The sequence below is a fragment of the Tachypleus tridentatus genome, chromosome 13 (genome assembly GCF_004210375.1).
Source record: "Tachypleus tridentatus isolate NWPU-2018 chromosome 13, ASM421037v1, whole genome shotgun sequence".
Lineage (NCBI taxonomy): Eukaryota > Metazoa > Arthropoda > Merostomata > Xiphosura > Limulidae > Tachypleus > Tachypleus tridentatus.
Window position 1 is genome coordinate 268,602,587 of NC_134837.1, and position 17,694 is coordinate 268,620,280.

The 17,694-nt window shown below is 34.8% G+C and overlaps 1 protein-coding gene across 4 annotated transcripts in view; it reads right to left on the reverse strand.

Annotated features, from left to right (window-relative positions):
- Positions 1–17,694, reverse strand: part of LOC143236743 (WD repeat-containing protein 37-like) — a 28,411-nt gene that overhangs the window by 2,454 nt on the left and 8,263 nt on the right. For 2 of the 4 annotated variants that reach the window (XM_076475220.1, XM_076475221.1), the window contains exons 3-11: positions 16,401–16,471; positions 14,039–14,188; positions 13,490–13,678; positions 12,509–12,690; positions 11,404–11,461; positions 5,628–5,810; positions 5,192–5,330; positions 3,743–3,877; positions 3,408–3,519 (exon numbers count right to left, since the gene is read on the reverse strand). In XM_076475220.1, coding sequence (XP_076331335.1) covers positions 3,408–3,519; positions 3,743–3,877; positions 5,192–5,330; positions 5,628–5,810; positions 11,404–11,461; positions 12,509–12,690; positions 13,490–13,678; positions 14,039–14,188; positions 16,401–16,471 — 1,219 coding nt within the window. Of the gene's footprint in view, positions 1–3,407; positions 3,520–3,742; positions 3,878–5,191; positions 5,331–5,627; positions 5,814–11,403; positions 11,462–12,508; positions 12,691–13,489; positions 13,679–14,038; positions 14,189–16,400; positions 16,472–17,694 lie in introns of all 4 variants that reach the window. The other 2 variants (XM_076475218.1, XM_076475219.1) reach the window with 1 other exon arrangement.

The window sequence follows — 17,694 nt, forward strand, 5'->3', positions numbered from 1 at the left end:
TTTGGAAAAGCTTGTTTTCGCATTGTTCACTCTAAGTCTACTGCCAGCTGGCACGGAGCCAAGTCTTGAATACAGAACCATAGTTCACAAATGAAACAGGCACAGCGGTGATAGTGCCAGAGCAGACAGATTTAGCTGCAGTGTTGACGAGCTCATTCCTGCGAATTCCAACGTGGCCCGATATTGAGAAAAAACTGGATAGAAGAAGATGTGAAAGAGAAATGAGTCAGTTGATTTTGAATATTGGCAAGAAGAGGGTGTGAACTAAAATGAAGTGATTCCAGGCTAGTAGAGAACTTAGAAAGTCAGTATAAATGGTGCAGTTTGAGTACTGCTTAGCTTCTATGTGATCCAGGGCAATAGAAATGGTGTATAGTTCAGTAGTGAACACAGAAGCTGTAGAGGGGATTCTGCATGCATCCACCACCATGATACACCATGGCAGAGCCCACAGTCACTTGATTTTGAACCATCTGTATAAATAGGAATGGAAGGATGGTTCGAAAGATGTTCAGCAAATAACAGACAGTATTTCCCAATCAGAAGTGTCTGTTTTTCTCAGATGACTTAAAGATAGGTCACATTCAGGGACTGTAAGAAGCCATGGTGGGATAGGCTGAATATTAGATACAGCAATTTTATCCAAGGACAGACCCAATTCATCCCACTGCATCGGGATATGAAGACCAAAAGGAGCAATGACAGATCATCTCTTCTAAAAAAGTATGACCCACCGAGGAAAGAAAACACAAGCCCAGGTGGGATGCTTTGGCAAGGAACGAAGTTTCAAAGCATATTGTAAAGAGAGTTGCAAAGAAGATTCATGCATGAGACTGTGTATAAGCTCTGAACTTGGGAAGTGTGAAAAGTCCTGGGGCAAAGTAGAAGTTCTTAGTGATGAATGGGGTCCAGCATCTTTAAGGCCTAGGGTCTGGCTGAGCCACAGACCAGTGATCCATAGTCGAGTTTTGGTCGAATAAGAGCACGATATATCTTTAAGCAGCTACAGGTCAAATGCACAAGAACACTGAACATCCTTCATGTCCTCTCTACCACCAGTTGGGGAGCAGATCGATGTTCTGTGTTAATGTGTGGTATAAGTTTGTTGGAATGTATGTAAGGAACAGAGATGGGTGTTGAAGTTGATTCATAAACTTTAACCATGGATGTCAAAAGACTTTTCATTTGTTTTGAGAATGATTCTTTTAGAGGCACAGAGAGATCCATCTGTACACCCACTGTAGTAGTGGAATGAAGTGCAACAGCATACAATGTCCGAGATGAAGTAGTGGACAGCAACTTTTAAGCCTCAGGGTAAGTAATGTTTTGAATCGTTTTCAAAAGCTGCACCTCTTTTTCTTCCAACCATTTAGGGCAAGAAAGGAAGCAGCATGGGTGAGAGCCATTGCAATTGATGCAACGAGGGTCTGTTTCACATTCATAGGTATCATGGTCCTTGCCACCTCAACGAGCACACATCAAGGAACCACAACATGACATCTTTGAGTGACCAAACTGCTGACACTGGAAACAGAGGGTTTGGAATGTATTGCAGTACCCTGCAATTAAGATAACCTGCTTTGATGGTGGCAGGTGGACGTGGTGATGTAAATGTCAGAATGAGGAAAGTGGTCAGCATCGTAATTCCATTTTTTATGAATGGAGATGCACCTTACTGCAGAAACTCCTTGAGTGGAGAAACCAGCAAGAATCTGACTTGGGGATGTTCTTCAAAATCACTCTCAACAATAACTCCTCGTGATGAATTCAAAGTAGCATGAGGTGTAAGCTCAATAGGTATATCCTCAATTGCCTTTTAATGCAACAGAAATTCACTGTGTTGAGATGTAGATGTTTCCACCAATATGTCACCAGATTGAAGCTTCTTTACTGACTCTGGAGAACCAGCAAGTCCCTCTAGTTCCTTCTGAATGAAAAAGGGAGACATTTGCCCTAAAGGTTTGTCTGAAAGTGAGTGCAATGTAAGAAAATGAGATACAACAGGTGGTACAGGTGGTGAGGAATGCTGCTCTGAATCTTCAAGACGTGGTCGTTGACCTATAGACTGTTTTTTCACTATTTTATTGAGATTTTTAATTGGAGTATCCATAATGAAAAATGGAAAATTTCAGTGCCCACTGACCCCATCTACCATGGAGTTCAAGGAGGGGATGCACTACAACGTCAAACAAGGACATTGCAGCAATGTCAGGGTTTTGTGAGCACTATACCAAAGCACCAGCATTAAATACAATGTCCACAACACCTGCTGAGAATATCCAACACTAGTACTTGGTTGATCCTAGCCCAAGTAGACCAGCTAATGGACCCAAGGAGGGCCAGCCCAGGTCTGACCATCTACAGGACTCAAGGCCAAAGTTGGACCCCTCAACCATCAGGATCCTCTCCTCCCCTTCACAGGTCACCACACACAGCAAACACTTGGGCAGATGTTTAGATCACAGAGGAGGTAAACTGAAAGAACAGAACCTTCCCTGGGAAGTCCCCCTCACCACGTACAGGAATCCACACAGAGGGGGTCTATATAGGATATTTGAAAAAAGTATATTGGGGTGACTTGTACAATGACTCCCTCTGGTTATCTTTACCAGATCTTCAAGACATAATAAAGGAACTTGTATATTCTAAAGTTAACATATTCAAGTGTTATATTCTCTACTACCTTTAGACAAGCAGCAAGTTACATCACTATGGGCTTTGAATGTATAGGGTAATACAAGTAGAACAAATAAAAACTTGTACACATTGTATTACACCATACCTGAGATATATACACAACTAGTACCTGTTTTATTAAAGTTAGTTGAAAAGGTTTACCTTGAACATACAACATTTGTTGTTAACTTCACAGATGTATATATTTTAAAATGACATAGCTACAAAGAGGACATGTTACTGCAACTTTTATAGTTAGACACGTTTCATTTCTAAATAATTTTCTTCGCGTTTATTAAGATTTTGTACGTTTTAAAACACAACACTGTTTTTAATATTACTTTTCGGAATTATCTTAATTATCAAATACTATTGGCTGTTAACGAGACCAGTCCCACAAGATATGTGAAGATTGGACATAATGCACATCACTAGTTACTTTACGCAGCACTGATGTTTGGGCCAATTTCAAACTTCCCTTATATTACAAGTGGACAATGTGAGAACAAAGTGATAAGGCTCTTTACTGGCCAATGTCCTTACAGCTGATAACCCTAAACCCCAAAGAATTTCCTCTGTGAACTTAATGAAAACCTAAAATGATCAAAGGTTTTCAAACAGAGAGATGAATCTTATACTAGAATGTTACACTGTTGAACAAGCTGTAAACTAAATTAGTTAACTTTGATGAGCTCAAATTTTAAACATACATATGAAATATTTCACATTACCAGTCTGTTTCCTCGAGGAAGGCGAGCTATGCGAACTCCTGTCACATCATACAGACGGACATTTCTGTTGTCATGGGGAATAGCTATGATGTGTTGACTTGAAACTGCAAGTCTGAAAAGGTGGTAAAATGACTTGTACAATAATATATATATTTTTTATAATTAAATAATCTGTTTGATTTAGGTTTTCCTTGAGTGTTAAAGAGAAACATATCTTTTGGAAGAGTGAAATTAAAGAGTTTGAAAAGTTAACTCCTCCAAAGGTGAGGAGCTCCTCGAGTGAACAATAAAACAATTAAGTATTGTTACACCAATATATTAACTGTATGTGTTACCTGTTAACTGGGGAGTCTAGTCGTATAGTTGTTAAAGGTGATCGCATATTCTTGAGATCCCAAACCTTGACAGTCCTGTCATCGCTACCGGACACTACTTTATCACCACTTGTAAAAGTAGCACTAGTTACTGACCTGTTGACAAAGAAGTTTTCCAACGATCTTTCTATATTAAAACCTAACAACTTAAAACACTGATATAAAGCAAGACAAGAATATTTAAAGTACTAAACTAACAACTGTTATGGAAACATTCAAACATGTAAAATTACATCAATATTTTTATTTAAAAATTGTTTTGTTTTCTTAACACTTTATTTGTTGTTCACATTGATTTTACTTCTCATATTACATTTAAGAAAATTTATCTTTACCACATCAGAGTATGTAAAAATTTATCTTTACCACATCACTGAGTATGTAAAATTTATCTTTACCACATCACCGAGTATGTAAAAATTTATCTTTACCACATCACCGAGTATGTAAAAATTTATCTTTACCACATCACCGAGTATGTAAAAATTTATCTTTACCACATCACTGAGTATGTAAAAATTTATCTTTACCACATCACTGAGTATGTAAAAATTTATCTTTACCACATCACTGAGTATGTAAAATTTATCTTTACCACATCACTGAGTATGTAAAAATTATCTTTACCACATCACTGAGTATGTAAAAATTATCTTTACCACATCACTGAGTATGTAAAATTATCTTTACCACATCACTGAGTATGTAAAAATTATCTTTACCACATCACTGAGTATGTAAAAATTATCTTTACCACATCACTGAGTATGTAAAAATTATCTTTACCACATCACTGAGTATGTAACAAGAAACTTTTCTACACGTTTCACTTTTCCTTAAGACTATGGTTCAACTTACTACCACTACCCTTAAGACTATAGTTCAACTTACTACCACTACCTCAATATTCTAGCTCACAACAAAATGTATTTTTTAAACATTTCACAAATTATTAATTTATAAAAGTAATTAATTTTTATTTATCTAACTCACATAGTATTAAATGAAATAAAGATGGCATAATTAACAATGTGAAACAATTACAGGATTTGAAGGAAGAATATTATATTTACCAAAATTTATGCAATATGAATTATTCTGTTGCACTATAACAATTCTTAAGTATTTTGATATTGTTGAATAGTTCAGGTAATAGGTAAGTAGGTTCTTGTCAGGACTAAATAATAAATACTTAAACATAGATACAAATAATTCACAATTATGTATGTCATCCTCTCTTAATATGGAGTCAAATTTGTTGGGTATGGGCTTCTTTAAAGTTTTTCTATATTGGTGGATTTGGTATATAAACCATGGGCTAATCTTTTTATAGTGTTTATTAAGCAGTTTCTTTCTTTCTTTAGCAAGTTTCATCAACAGAGTCTGTGGCTATTGGTCAGTATGACTTACTCTGTGTGTCCCTGAAACACACTCACTGAATGGATGGCTTCTCTGAAATCCCACAGTCGGAACGTGGTATCTTTTGATGACGTTACCAGAAGTTTTTGTGTTTGGTGAGCGCTGATGTTTGTCAGCTCTTGATCATGGCCTACACAACAAAACAGTTAGTAACACTTACTACAAGTAATAAAACCTTCCTCTTAACTTGACACTTCTGAAGGTTGTTTTTAACACAATACTTCAGTATCAGTTCAACATATTACACACACTACCCAAGTCACAGGATTTCGTGATACTACTATGTTTTAATATGAGGAACAAGTAACTGAATACAAAAATAGAACTTTCCCTATCAAGTCATTTAGAGAGAGAATATTACAAATAACAAACACAGGTCAAAGCAAATCTATGTAACTAGTTTTGAAATAATCAAAAGAAACTTTACCAGCTAACTGGTTTATTATATCACCAGTCTGAGCATCAAATACATTAGCAGTTCTATCCCAGGAAGCAGTAATAACGTGGTCACCACCAGCCAGCCAGTCAGCTGCAATAACAGCTCCTGTGTGGCCGTGCAATTCCACAAGAGCAGTTTTAATAACAGTAGAATTCCCTGGTACATCAACATCTGCTGAAACAAATACATTACGAATTTTAATATCAATTAACTCGATGACAGATGCAACAAGAAATGCTTAACGTTGTCCTACATTGATGAAACAAACTAACAGCTCCAACACAAAGTTGTACAAGGACATTTCAGAAAGATTGCTCAACACTGTTAAAATTTACTTAATTATAGTTCCAGTAGCTAGTTGTAAACATTACATATTCTATTTCCTCATAACTTCAAATGTTTTCTTAGAAAATCACAATCTTAACAAACACATTAACAACTTCTAAAACAGTACCAAGAGTAATTGTAATGTAAAGCCTATTCTTAAAAGAGTATAGCACTGCCAACATGGAAAATGTTTATTTAAATAGTGATTTTGTGAACACATGGTATTGTAAATGTCAACACTTGAACTCACGCAATTTCTAGACTTCTTATTACATCAACAACATGTTATGTTCAGTCAATATTCTCAAACCACCCTATATTTTTGTATCACATGACTATCAATTAAATCAAATCACTTGAGAGAAAACAAGATAGCTACTAAACTGACTTCAGTGTCATATGAACACTTCATATTTCCTACCGGTAGATCTGATCACACCAAGACAAAATATAAATACTGTGAATTCAGTCAAGTCACTTGAGAGAAAACAAGATATCTACTAAACTGACTTCAGTGTCATATGAACACTTCATATTTCCTACCGGTAGATCTGGTCACACCAAGACAAAATATAAATACTGTGAATTCAGTCAAGTCACTTGAGAGAAAACAAGATAGCTACTAAACTGACTTCAGTGTCATATGAACACTTCATATTTCCTACCGGTAGATCTGGTCACACCAAGACAAAATATAAATACTGTGAATTCAGTCAAGTCACTTGAGAGAAAACAAGATAGCTACTAAACTGACTTCAGTGTCATATGAACACTTCATATTTCCTACCGGTAGATCTGGTCACACCAAGACAAAATATAAATACTGTGAATTCAGTCAAGTCACTTGAGAGAAAACAAGATAGCTACTAAACTGCGTTCAGTGTCATATCAACACTTCATATTTCCTATCGGTAGATATGGTCACACCAAGACAAAATATAAATACTGTGAATTCAGTCAAGTCACTTGAGAGAAAACAAGATATCTACTAAACTGACTTCAGTGTCATATGAACACTTCATATTTCCTACCGGTAGATCTGGTCACACCAAGACAAAATATAAATACTGTGAATTCAGTCAAGTCACTTGAGAGAAAACAAAATAGCTACTAAACTGACTTCAGTGTCATATGAACACTTCATATTTCCTACCGGTAGATCTGGTCACACCAAGACAAAATATAAATACTGTGAATTCAGTCAAGTCACTTGAGAGAAAACAAGATAGCTACTAAACTGACTTCAGTGTCATATGAACACTTCATATTTCCTACCGGTAGATCTGATCACACCAAGACAAAATATAAATACTGTGAATTCAGTCAAGTCACTTGAGAGAAAACAAGATATCTACTAAACTGACTTCAGTGTCATATGAACACTTCATATTTCCTACCAGTAGATCTGGTCACACCAAGACAAAATATAAATACTGTGAATTCAGTCAAGTCACTTGAGAGAAAACAAAATAGCTACTAAACTGACTTCAGTGTCATATGAACACTTCATATTTCCTACCGGTAGATCTGGTCACACCAAGACAAAATATAAATACTGTGAATTCAGTCAAGTCACTTGAGAGAAAACAAGATAGCTACTAAACTGACTTCAGTGTTATATGAACACTTCATATTTCCTACCGGTAGATCTGGTCACACCAAGACAAAATATAAATACTGTGAATTCAGTCAAGTCACTTGAGAGAAAACAAGATAGCTACTAAACTGACTTCAGTGTCATATGAACACTTCATATTTCCTACCAGTAGATCTGGTCACACCAAGACAAAATATAAATACTGTGAATTCAGTCAAGTCACTTGAGAGAAAACAAAATAGCTACTAAACTGACTTCAGTGTCATATGAACACTTCATATTTCCTACCAGTAGATCTGGTCACACCAAGACAAAATATAAATACTGTGAATTCAGTCAAGTCACTTGAGAGAAAACAAGATAGCTACTAAACTGACTTCAGTGTCATATGAACACTTCATATTTCCTACCGGTAGATCTGGTCACACCAAGACAAAATATAAATACTGTGAATTCAGTCAAGTCACTTGAGAGAAAACAAGATAGCTACTAAACTGACTTCAGTGTCATATGAACACTTCATATTTCCTACCGGTAGATCTGGTCACACCAAGACAAAATATAAATACTGTGAATTCAGTCAAGTCACTTGAGAGAAAACAAGATAGCTACTAAACTGACTTCAGTGTCATATGAACACTTCATATTTCCTACCGGTAGATCTGGTCACACCAAGACAAAATATAAATACTGTGAATTCAGTGAAGTCACTTGAGAGAAAACAAGATAGCTACTAAACCCACTTCAGTGTCATATGAACACTTCATCTTTCCTACCGGTAGATCTGGTCACACCAAGACAAAATATAAATACTGTGAATTCAGTGAAGTCACTTGAGAGAAAACAAGATAGCTACTAAACTGACTTCAGTGTCATATGAACACTTCATATTTCCTACCGGTAGATCTGGTCACACCAAGACAAAATATAAATACTGTGAATTCAGTCAAGTCACTTGAGAGAAAACAAGATAGCTACTAAACTAACTTCAGTGTCATATGAACACTTCATATTTCCTACCGGTAGATCTGGTCACACCAAGACAAAATATAAATACTGTGAATTCAGTCAAGTCACTTGAGAGAAAACAAGATAGCTACTAAACTGACTTCAGTGTCATATGAACACTTCATATTTCCTACCGGTAGATCTGGTCACACCAAGACAAAATATAAATACTGTGAACTATCTATTTTTACTTCAGAAGAACCAGTTAACATACTGACACATCTGAAGGTAAGACATTTTGTTATTTATGTAAACATGAATTATAATTTGTAAGTTATACAATATAATATAAATAAAGTGATAAATTTTATTATTTTCATGTATTTTGTATTAAATAACCAATATATTTAATTCTATATTATTGAACATATTTATTATAAACTATATTCTACAGTTAACCTAATTTCTCATGGTTGAAGTATGTTCATCATTTTTATTTATTATAAGCTATATTCTGTGTTATATAAATGAGATATACTTGTGTTTTAACAGATATACCAGTCAGATGTAATCTTGTAGCTCTTCCTAATGATTACTCTAAAAATACACATCAACCAACAATAATAGTGGTCCATATAGAATGAGCTAAATGTAAGCCTACACGTTCTTGTCACAAACACATCACGAACAAGCTCATCAATTCTATTACTGGTACACTATAATCCTTTTCAGTGGTGAGGTCAAATGATGTAGTGTAGACATAGATTATAGGTATATTCTTTACAACTGAAAGCAACTGTCTACAACGTTATTTAAGAGTAGGTTTGATGAAGTCCAAAAAACAGTCGTCTTTATACTATAACTTGTAGCCAACATCAATGTTACTGTGGATATCTGGAATAGCAGACAAATATGCAGCTTTCTTACAGTCACTGGTAACTTTATGCTTGACTGGAGAATATAAATAGTCATGCTGGCATGTTGGTGTTTCAAGGGATGTCACATATCTTATAACACCGTAGTTCAATAGCAGGAAATAATAAATCTTTAACATCAACAATACTGTGTCATATGTGACATCTGACAAACCATCTAACATGATCAAAGTTTTCTGCTTACCTGGGTTTTAACCACAAACACTACAGATTACAAGAGATGGTGACAGGTCATCCACGAATAGTGACTCAGAAGATAAACTTTTGGATGAATCTAAATCAGCAGATAATTTATCCAAAATTTTTCCTAAACATGATGTCTGCTTTCCAACATGCCACAATTTATGGACAAGGATAGCATGAATAAAAGCTGAACCATTGTTGAAAGTATATTCCAAAGCATCAACCATTGTGTCCTACATTTGAAAATCAAGGCTAGCAACTGATCTACTTGAGAGCAACACAAGAGTTTAGTCGGTAACACTAACAAAATGAAATTCACAAATTAAGATGAAGTTAGATAACCTAGATACTTGCACATTGAAGCTTAATTTTCATGACTGAACTGTGGTGAAAATACTGACACCTTTTGAAGAGGTAATAGATTTAACCCAGTGTCAGAACATTGTTACCTCCAGTTATGTAGTGCTACGTGTTTATGGATATCATCCTGTCCACATATAACTTCAATCTTTTCTCTACACTCGGTATGAAGCGTCTTCTACTTGGCTGCAAAACTGGTTCCCAGATTTAAATTTGACTAATGTTTTACTAAACATTGGATTCCAGATTTAAATTTGAATAATGTTTTACTAAATCTATGGTCTTCAAATCCAGTCAAACATTCCTGTAGCAAGAACTCAAGTAAGTTTCCTCAACAAATAATCCTACAACCATGGAACCAAAATAAGACAGTAACCCATCCACCCTGTCACAAAAGAAGTAACATCTTTAGTTTATTTACTGCCTCCAATAAACTATCCTCAGAAAACAGATACACAACAATCTTGATGGTTCTTGTATTACTAAAGAAAGCAACCCTCCAGATTATTGGAAGATCTGTTAAAAACTTCCCTACCCTATTTCTATTAACCAACCACTACCTGAGTGTTCCAGCATCTTCTGCCTCCATTGAGTGTTTCTTTAGTATTGGTGTCAAAGCCCTCAGACCTGACCACTGCTACCTCACTAACAAGATATTTGAGAGACTGATGCCCATAAAGAAGAATGGACAGTTATAATATATACAAGTTTGGTTTTAAAATATTTTTTCTTTTAAACCTTTGTTACTGCATTTAGAAAAAAAATATTCAAATGTCATTATTTGTTCCAGTTTTGTTTGTCTTAGTTTCTAATAAGTTTGTTTCATAGAACTATTTAAATCTTATCATCTGCTATTTCATCAATATTCCATATTACCCCAAAGTATTCATGAATGTATTCCTATATATTTATAACTCAATACTTTATATCTTTCCTGTATCAGTTTTGTATTCATAAAAACATGGATTATTAATGACTTTTTGTGTTTGCTGACCACACCAAATTTTGTCTCAGTACTTGATGTTTGCTCTATCTTGACGTTTTATCATGTCTAGTTGTTTTGTACAAACAGATGATTTATTACATTCATATTTCCACTGTCTATTGTCTACTTCTATTTCTACTTTATGTCTTGTGCATTATCTTATCAAGATGTAAAAATCCTCAAACTGATCCATCAAAGTAGTTTCAGTTGAGCATACAGAAACAACTACACATAGGCCACTGTAGTGCCAGTTTAGACAGAAACAACTACACGTAAGCCACTGTAGTGCCAGTTTAGAGAGAACAACCTGCCATTCCATTATTTTGTGTTCACTTTCCACACATTTTCTTACTTCCTAACTGTAGTTTTCCCTTTAGTTTACTATGTCAATAGCCTGATATTTTTGTTTTAAAGAGAACTATTTCTTACCATCTTGTCCGTAATCTTCTTTCTCAGATAGTTCTACATCCTCTTCAGAAGAGTACTTCTACAAAATTATAAAAAACATTCTTTCTTCACCAATTAAATACAAAAACAAACTTGATGTTTCTAATAAACACAGTATTACTCTTAATAACAGAAACAAATTTATGGTGAATTCAACTCAATGGGAATTTTTATTTGGCAAGAGAAATAAAACAAGTAAAGAGGTGCATATGTTAAAGTAATAGTGGTATCGTGCATGTGTGTGGGATGGACTATTTGTAAAATAAAGATGAAATAATAAACACAGAAGCTTTAAGGGTTTTATGCAAAGGTAAACAAAATACACTTTCACAGATCAGAAAACAACAAAATCCAAACACAAAGTTTTTGGAAATCAACGAAGTAAGAAGTATTTGTTAGCAAACTTCGAATTAACCTTGGATACAATTTAATCTTTCCAACAGTGGAAAGCAACAACAGTCAACAGAAAATTAACTGTTGTTGACAGCAGAGGAAGTAATCTTTTCCAATTGCTGTCAAAAAATCTTTCCCTGTATGACAGAACACAACAAGCCTCAAGTGTGCTGAGATCTAGAAAAATAAAAGTTATAAACAATTCCTTAGCTAAAATATATATGTAAAAACGTTTGTGAACCTGACAATGACCAAAGAAGGTCGAAACGTTGTTCGCTCCTCTGGATAAAAAATTTTCCCAACCCAAACCAGCCGTTTTTACATATATATTTTTCTCTACAAGCGGGTTTTCTCGTCATCACTGAATTCCTTAGCTAAAGCATTCATGCTGAGAGATATCACCTACTTGTTGTGTTTTACTTTGAAGTTAGGTCAGTTATTAACACAATAGCATCAAGATACACAATGTGTTTTATAAATAAATTATAATACAGTGAAATACACTGCTAACTTAGTGTTTTTGATGGCTAAGTTACAACAATGACCATGAAACTTAATTACAAAGTGAAACAAAAACAATATGCTTGAGCCTGTTTCATCTACTTAACAAATTAAACATTTGTCTGATATACAAACTTTAGTATGGAAGTTTCAACAACTTCAGAAAACTAAACACATAGAATCTCCAGCGTACCATTTGTTCACTGCCGGTGAAAGGTACTGCTGCTCTCCAAATATGAGCAGATTGATCACCAGAGGCAGTCACCACAAAGTCCTGAACTGGATGGAATCGTACAGAGTTCACTGAACCCGAGTGACCCTGATATAGCAGAAGACAGGCACCTGTCTGTATCGACCATATTCTGGCTGTATGATCTAGAAAGACCAACAGACATATGTAAAAACATATACGTCTAAATTTATATAAACATATAAAGAGACAGGATAATTTTCTTCTTTAGTTTACAGAAAATTTAACACCACATGAAAAATAAAAAGTCAGCAAACAGCAACAAGTGCAACAAACAAACAATTTAATGTACGTTTCTGCAATAAATTCAAAGCTTACAATGCTGGAAGAAACATATTTTACTGCACTGCCTTAGTTTGGACTGAAAGAATGATAACTAGATATTGTTTAGGTTTCACACATTACTTAAGGCCTGACAAACCTCAGGGAGAGAAATGTTTATCTTGTAAATCTTCAGCTGAAACCAAAACAAAACACTTCCAGACTTGACTTAGCAACATTTAATACACTAATACTTTGTATACACATTTAAAATATGGTATAGAAAGTTTAAACTTGAACTTGAGGCAATTATTATGACAATTACACTTTTGAGTTAAAACAAAATCTATACAGCTGCATAATAAATAAAATCAAAATCATTAGTTTATTTGAATTTGTAGTCATCAAGATAAAATAATCAATTAGTTTTCTTACAACAATTCCCTAAATTCATTATATTGCAGGCTATTTCAAGCTTATAAAAAGCCTACAGTATTCAACCTAAAACAAATTCTAACTAATTTTAAAAATGTTAAACTAAATCTTTGTTTATCCACTGTTAAAATATTTCTTAATATACATTATTCATACCTTAACAACCAGAAATTAGAAAGAGCTTGAAATAGACAAAACAGAATACAAGAACTACACTTGTTTTTTTACCAGCTGAAGCCGTGGCTAAAACGGGAAGGGCAGATCGTGCAGTGCTAACCTCCCAGACACCATCTCGATGACCAATATATTCACGAACAAGTCTAGGAACTACAGCTGGTGCTTTAAAAGTGGAAACAATCTTGCTGGTTGAAGCCTTAAGCTTGTAAGTAGACTTAATCTTCTGAGACAATTGACTGGCTGATAAAAATATAACCACACAACTTGTAGAGTTTACAAGTGTATGAAGAGTTTATTTAAAAACACATTACCACAATATATGAATAGACTTTTTTTTTTTTAATTAACAACTGCTTGCATCTACCTGTACATAAACACAGTGTACCAATCCATAAACACAACTTCATTGTACCTGTATATATTTATAACTATAGTCTACCTGTACATATCTATAAACAAACATAGGTCTCCTTTGTGGTCAAGAATTTTGTTATTTAGACTAAACATGATACCCCATTCTTGAAATTGATAAAAATTATGTTTTTTGTTGTGCCAATAAGCTAATATCACAAGATGTCAGATATTATACACATCAGGTACCTGTCAAAGACTCTCGTTTTCCTTTGGCAATGTTTTTTCCAGAAGCTGGTTCAAAACCATCAATGTAATCTCCCCCTTGTGGCCGGTCTGTGGTTGGGTTGTTTACTTCTCTCTCCAGCTGTTCATTCAAGGTATCTATCTTATCCTTCACTGTAGATAAGACAGAATATTTGTACAATTAAGAAACTATTATTACTACATACACTAAACAGTCAACAAACTCTATGATAAGGCTGCTAGATGTATCTGTTTGTATAGCTTTAGGGAACTTAGCAGCATTCAACCGAGAAGTTTTTCCTATCAGAAGAAAGAAGTCAAACTAAATCAGACAAGAATTTAATTTAAACTTGCTTTAATTACGTGTCTCACTGTGCTACTTCTAATTAAGCATGCAGACAATAAACAATAATAATATACTCAGTCACTGCAAACAGAAACAGCAGGCACTAGCCTGGTGCTGTCAGTTATTTGTTTACGGAAGTGTGGACTGAAAGGTAGAATTACACACATCAAGTGGATGTTGATAGACAGGCAATACCATTATGTGAAGTAATATGGTTTTTGTAAAACTTGTACTGTAGACACATACCAAAGGTAAGTAACGTGGCCTAGATGTTTGGGAAACTGTCCCCATGTCTCCCTGCAAGATCTTATCCAAGGAACATCAACAGCTAGAGACAAAATAAGCTACAAGATGAACATTATACAAGAAGATGTAAACAAAGACAAAATATCATCACCCAGAACCAACTAGCCAGATGAGGAATACAACTAACCAATCAAAGTGGAAGAAAACAAGTTACAAGAGCAACAGAAATTCCATGGCAAAAAAATGTTAGTTTCCTTGAAAGAGGACAGTACGAGTTAGATCACAACAAATAACCAATAAAGGTCTCTGGAAGTAAGCAGGGTCAGTATGATGGTACAGGAAAGAAAGGATGACTGAAAAAAACATTCAATCACCATTTCAAGCAGCCTAAATTATGGAAAGGAAGGAGCAGTCATGAATAATATTACCCTATTCCCATGATAAGATATGAGAGAGAGAGGTTCACAAAAGAAAAAAATGCCAGAGCGATGGATCCTGCAAGTGAAACAATATTACTATATCTCTTTTATTAAATTAATGGTTCAAATACAGAGAGTCCAAAAAATTAAATAGAAATTTCAATCTAAAAGAATAATGGAATGAGGAGTACAATTAATGAAAAACTTGGAGAAAAAAAAGATATATACAAAACTATCTTTTATTTAGTGTTAGCAGAGATGAGTTTAATATTAAGAACCAATAAACATGTTCCTTGGAAAATAAAAGGCCCATGAGTGAGTGCTACTGGTCGGTGGATGGAAGAAATAATAGGCATCCAAATGGATCACAAGAAAACCAAACAGATAATCTTGTTAAACAGCCATCATCAAGATATAGAGAACACTTTTCTGGAGAACAAACTACAGAAATGAAGTAGGCATTCCAAATTACACCTCAACTAAACAAAAGCATTATGTACATGTGTTTCTATAACTACATTGTTGAAAGTGTATCAGCTGGTTCTCAGGTACGTACGTGTGTTTCTATAACTACATTGTTGAAAGTGTATCAGCTGGTTCTCACGTGTTTCTATAACTACATTGTTGAAAGTGTGTCAGCTGGTTCTCAGATACGTACGTGTTTCTATAACTTGCGCGTATATATTTTCGCCTTTTTCAACTTTTGGCGGTTACTTGTTATTTAGAGGAAATGCCGAATGGGCACGTGAGCACGTTGTTGTGTATGAAAATGACGTTGTTTTCCACAGGCTCTTGACTGTGTAGAGACCATGTAAATAAAAACAATGAGCATTGTCAACTGGTGTGTTATGCAGTTATTGATGCCCGAGGTCCATTATTATTATATTTACACACTCACGCACAAGATTACTATAAAAATTTATTGTGAATACAATGAAGAAATTAGATAATTCACACAATTAAAACTGAACATTGTTATCTGTCAAGTTAAAGTGAGTTCATAAACTTCATCGACAATGTCCCTTTATTATTTATTGTTCTTAATAACGAACGTGCGATACTTCGTGAGCCAGTTTGTTTACAACGTAATACGCTGGTTTGTCACGACTGTGTACGGGATAAATGTGAAAACATTTGAATACAAAAAGTAAAAAGGAATTTAGGATACTAAAAAACACATTTCAAAAGATTACTAAACTAAAACTTATACTTAAGACAAATTTGAACACCTTACCGTATGCCTACAAGTTACAATTCATTTCTTATGTACATGAAAACTGACCTTGATTTATCTTATACAAATATCAAAATTACTGAACTATGGTTACTGTGAAAAACAACAAAAAACACTTACGTGTGAGGTTTTCGGTGTACAGAGCTTCAAATTCTTTCTCGATCTGACCGAAAAGGTCATAGAGACGGCCCCTAGATTGTAAAGAAGCAAGTAAATGAGAAAAGGATTCAGTATGGTCATCTTCACTCATTTTACCGACTTTTAACGATGTAACCTAAGTAGTTAGCAGACTGTTGTCTTGTGTTTACTAGAGCCAGTGGAAACAGGTACAGGTATAATACACCTGTAGCCCTGAGAGAAATACAAAATTATTGCACGTAATTCACCCCTACAGTCTCTCTCTCTCAAGCACGTGGTAGTAATTTACAGCGAAAGGCACAGTCAACTCACGAGAGAGGTGCATAACCGTTGTCTATAAATTTACAGATCTCATTTGCAAACAGATAGATTACGTTACATTTCTACAGATAGATTACGTTACATTTCTACTTATTTATAATTTGTCTGCCATAGTTTACATCTTAAATACATAATTTCTTGTTCCTACTATTTCGCTATCCCACTCCACGAAGTCCTGTTACACAAGCTTATATCGATCTCTCATTCGTTTTTACATACTCTGGTTGTTGTATATCAGTCAAATATCCAGTACATGAATTAATTAAGGCTAACGACGTATGCACGGCTACGAGCGAACTAGTGTTTATACACAAGTACACCATTAATACACATAAAAGAAAATCATTGGATGCCTTTTACCTTGTACAAATGTCTTGGTTTTAGCACAAATCTGAATAATGAGCTGTCTGACCTCTATCCACCAGGGATCGAACCCGTTTTATAAGTTACCCGCGGCGTGGTGTCAAATTATGCATACTACAGTTGAGAAATCGCACTGAAACACCAGTTTTACCTGTAAAGTTGCCCACCCCTAGTTAAAGTTGTGTATACAAAATTGCAAGTTATGTTAGATAAACCAACGTTATCTCAAGCACAAAATAAATGGGTGCACCCTCACTCTACCAGCATATCGCGGCTCCAACACTAAATTTTACGGCATGTGTTGCAACAGGTTATCCACTAACCACATCCGGACCGTTTAAAATGTGTACATGTTCTGTAAAAGACAGAATAAGAGATCAACAAAAGTTAGTGTCTTTGTTAAACATATACAGAAGACAGTAATATTACACCTGAGGCACTTCCATTAAAAACAAAACGTGTCAGTTGTCTCATTTTGTTCTGATACAACAATAGGTCACTAAGACCTACGTGGTGGTCAACACTCGTTTCACATGTCCGATAGAACACCTAAAGACGTGTCGTTAAAACACGTACTATAATATTGTAACAA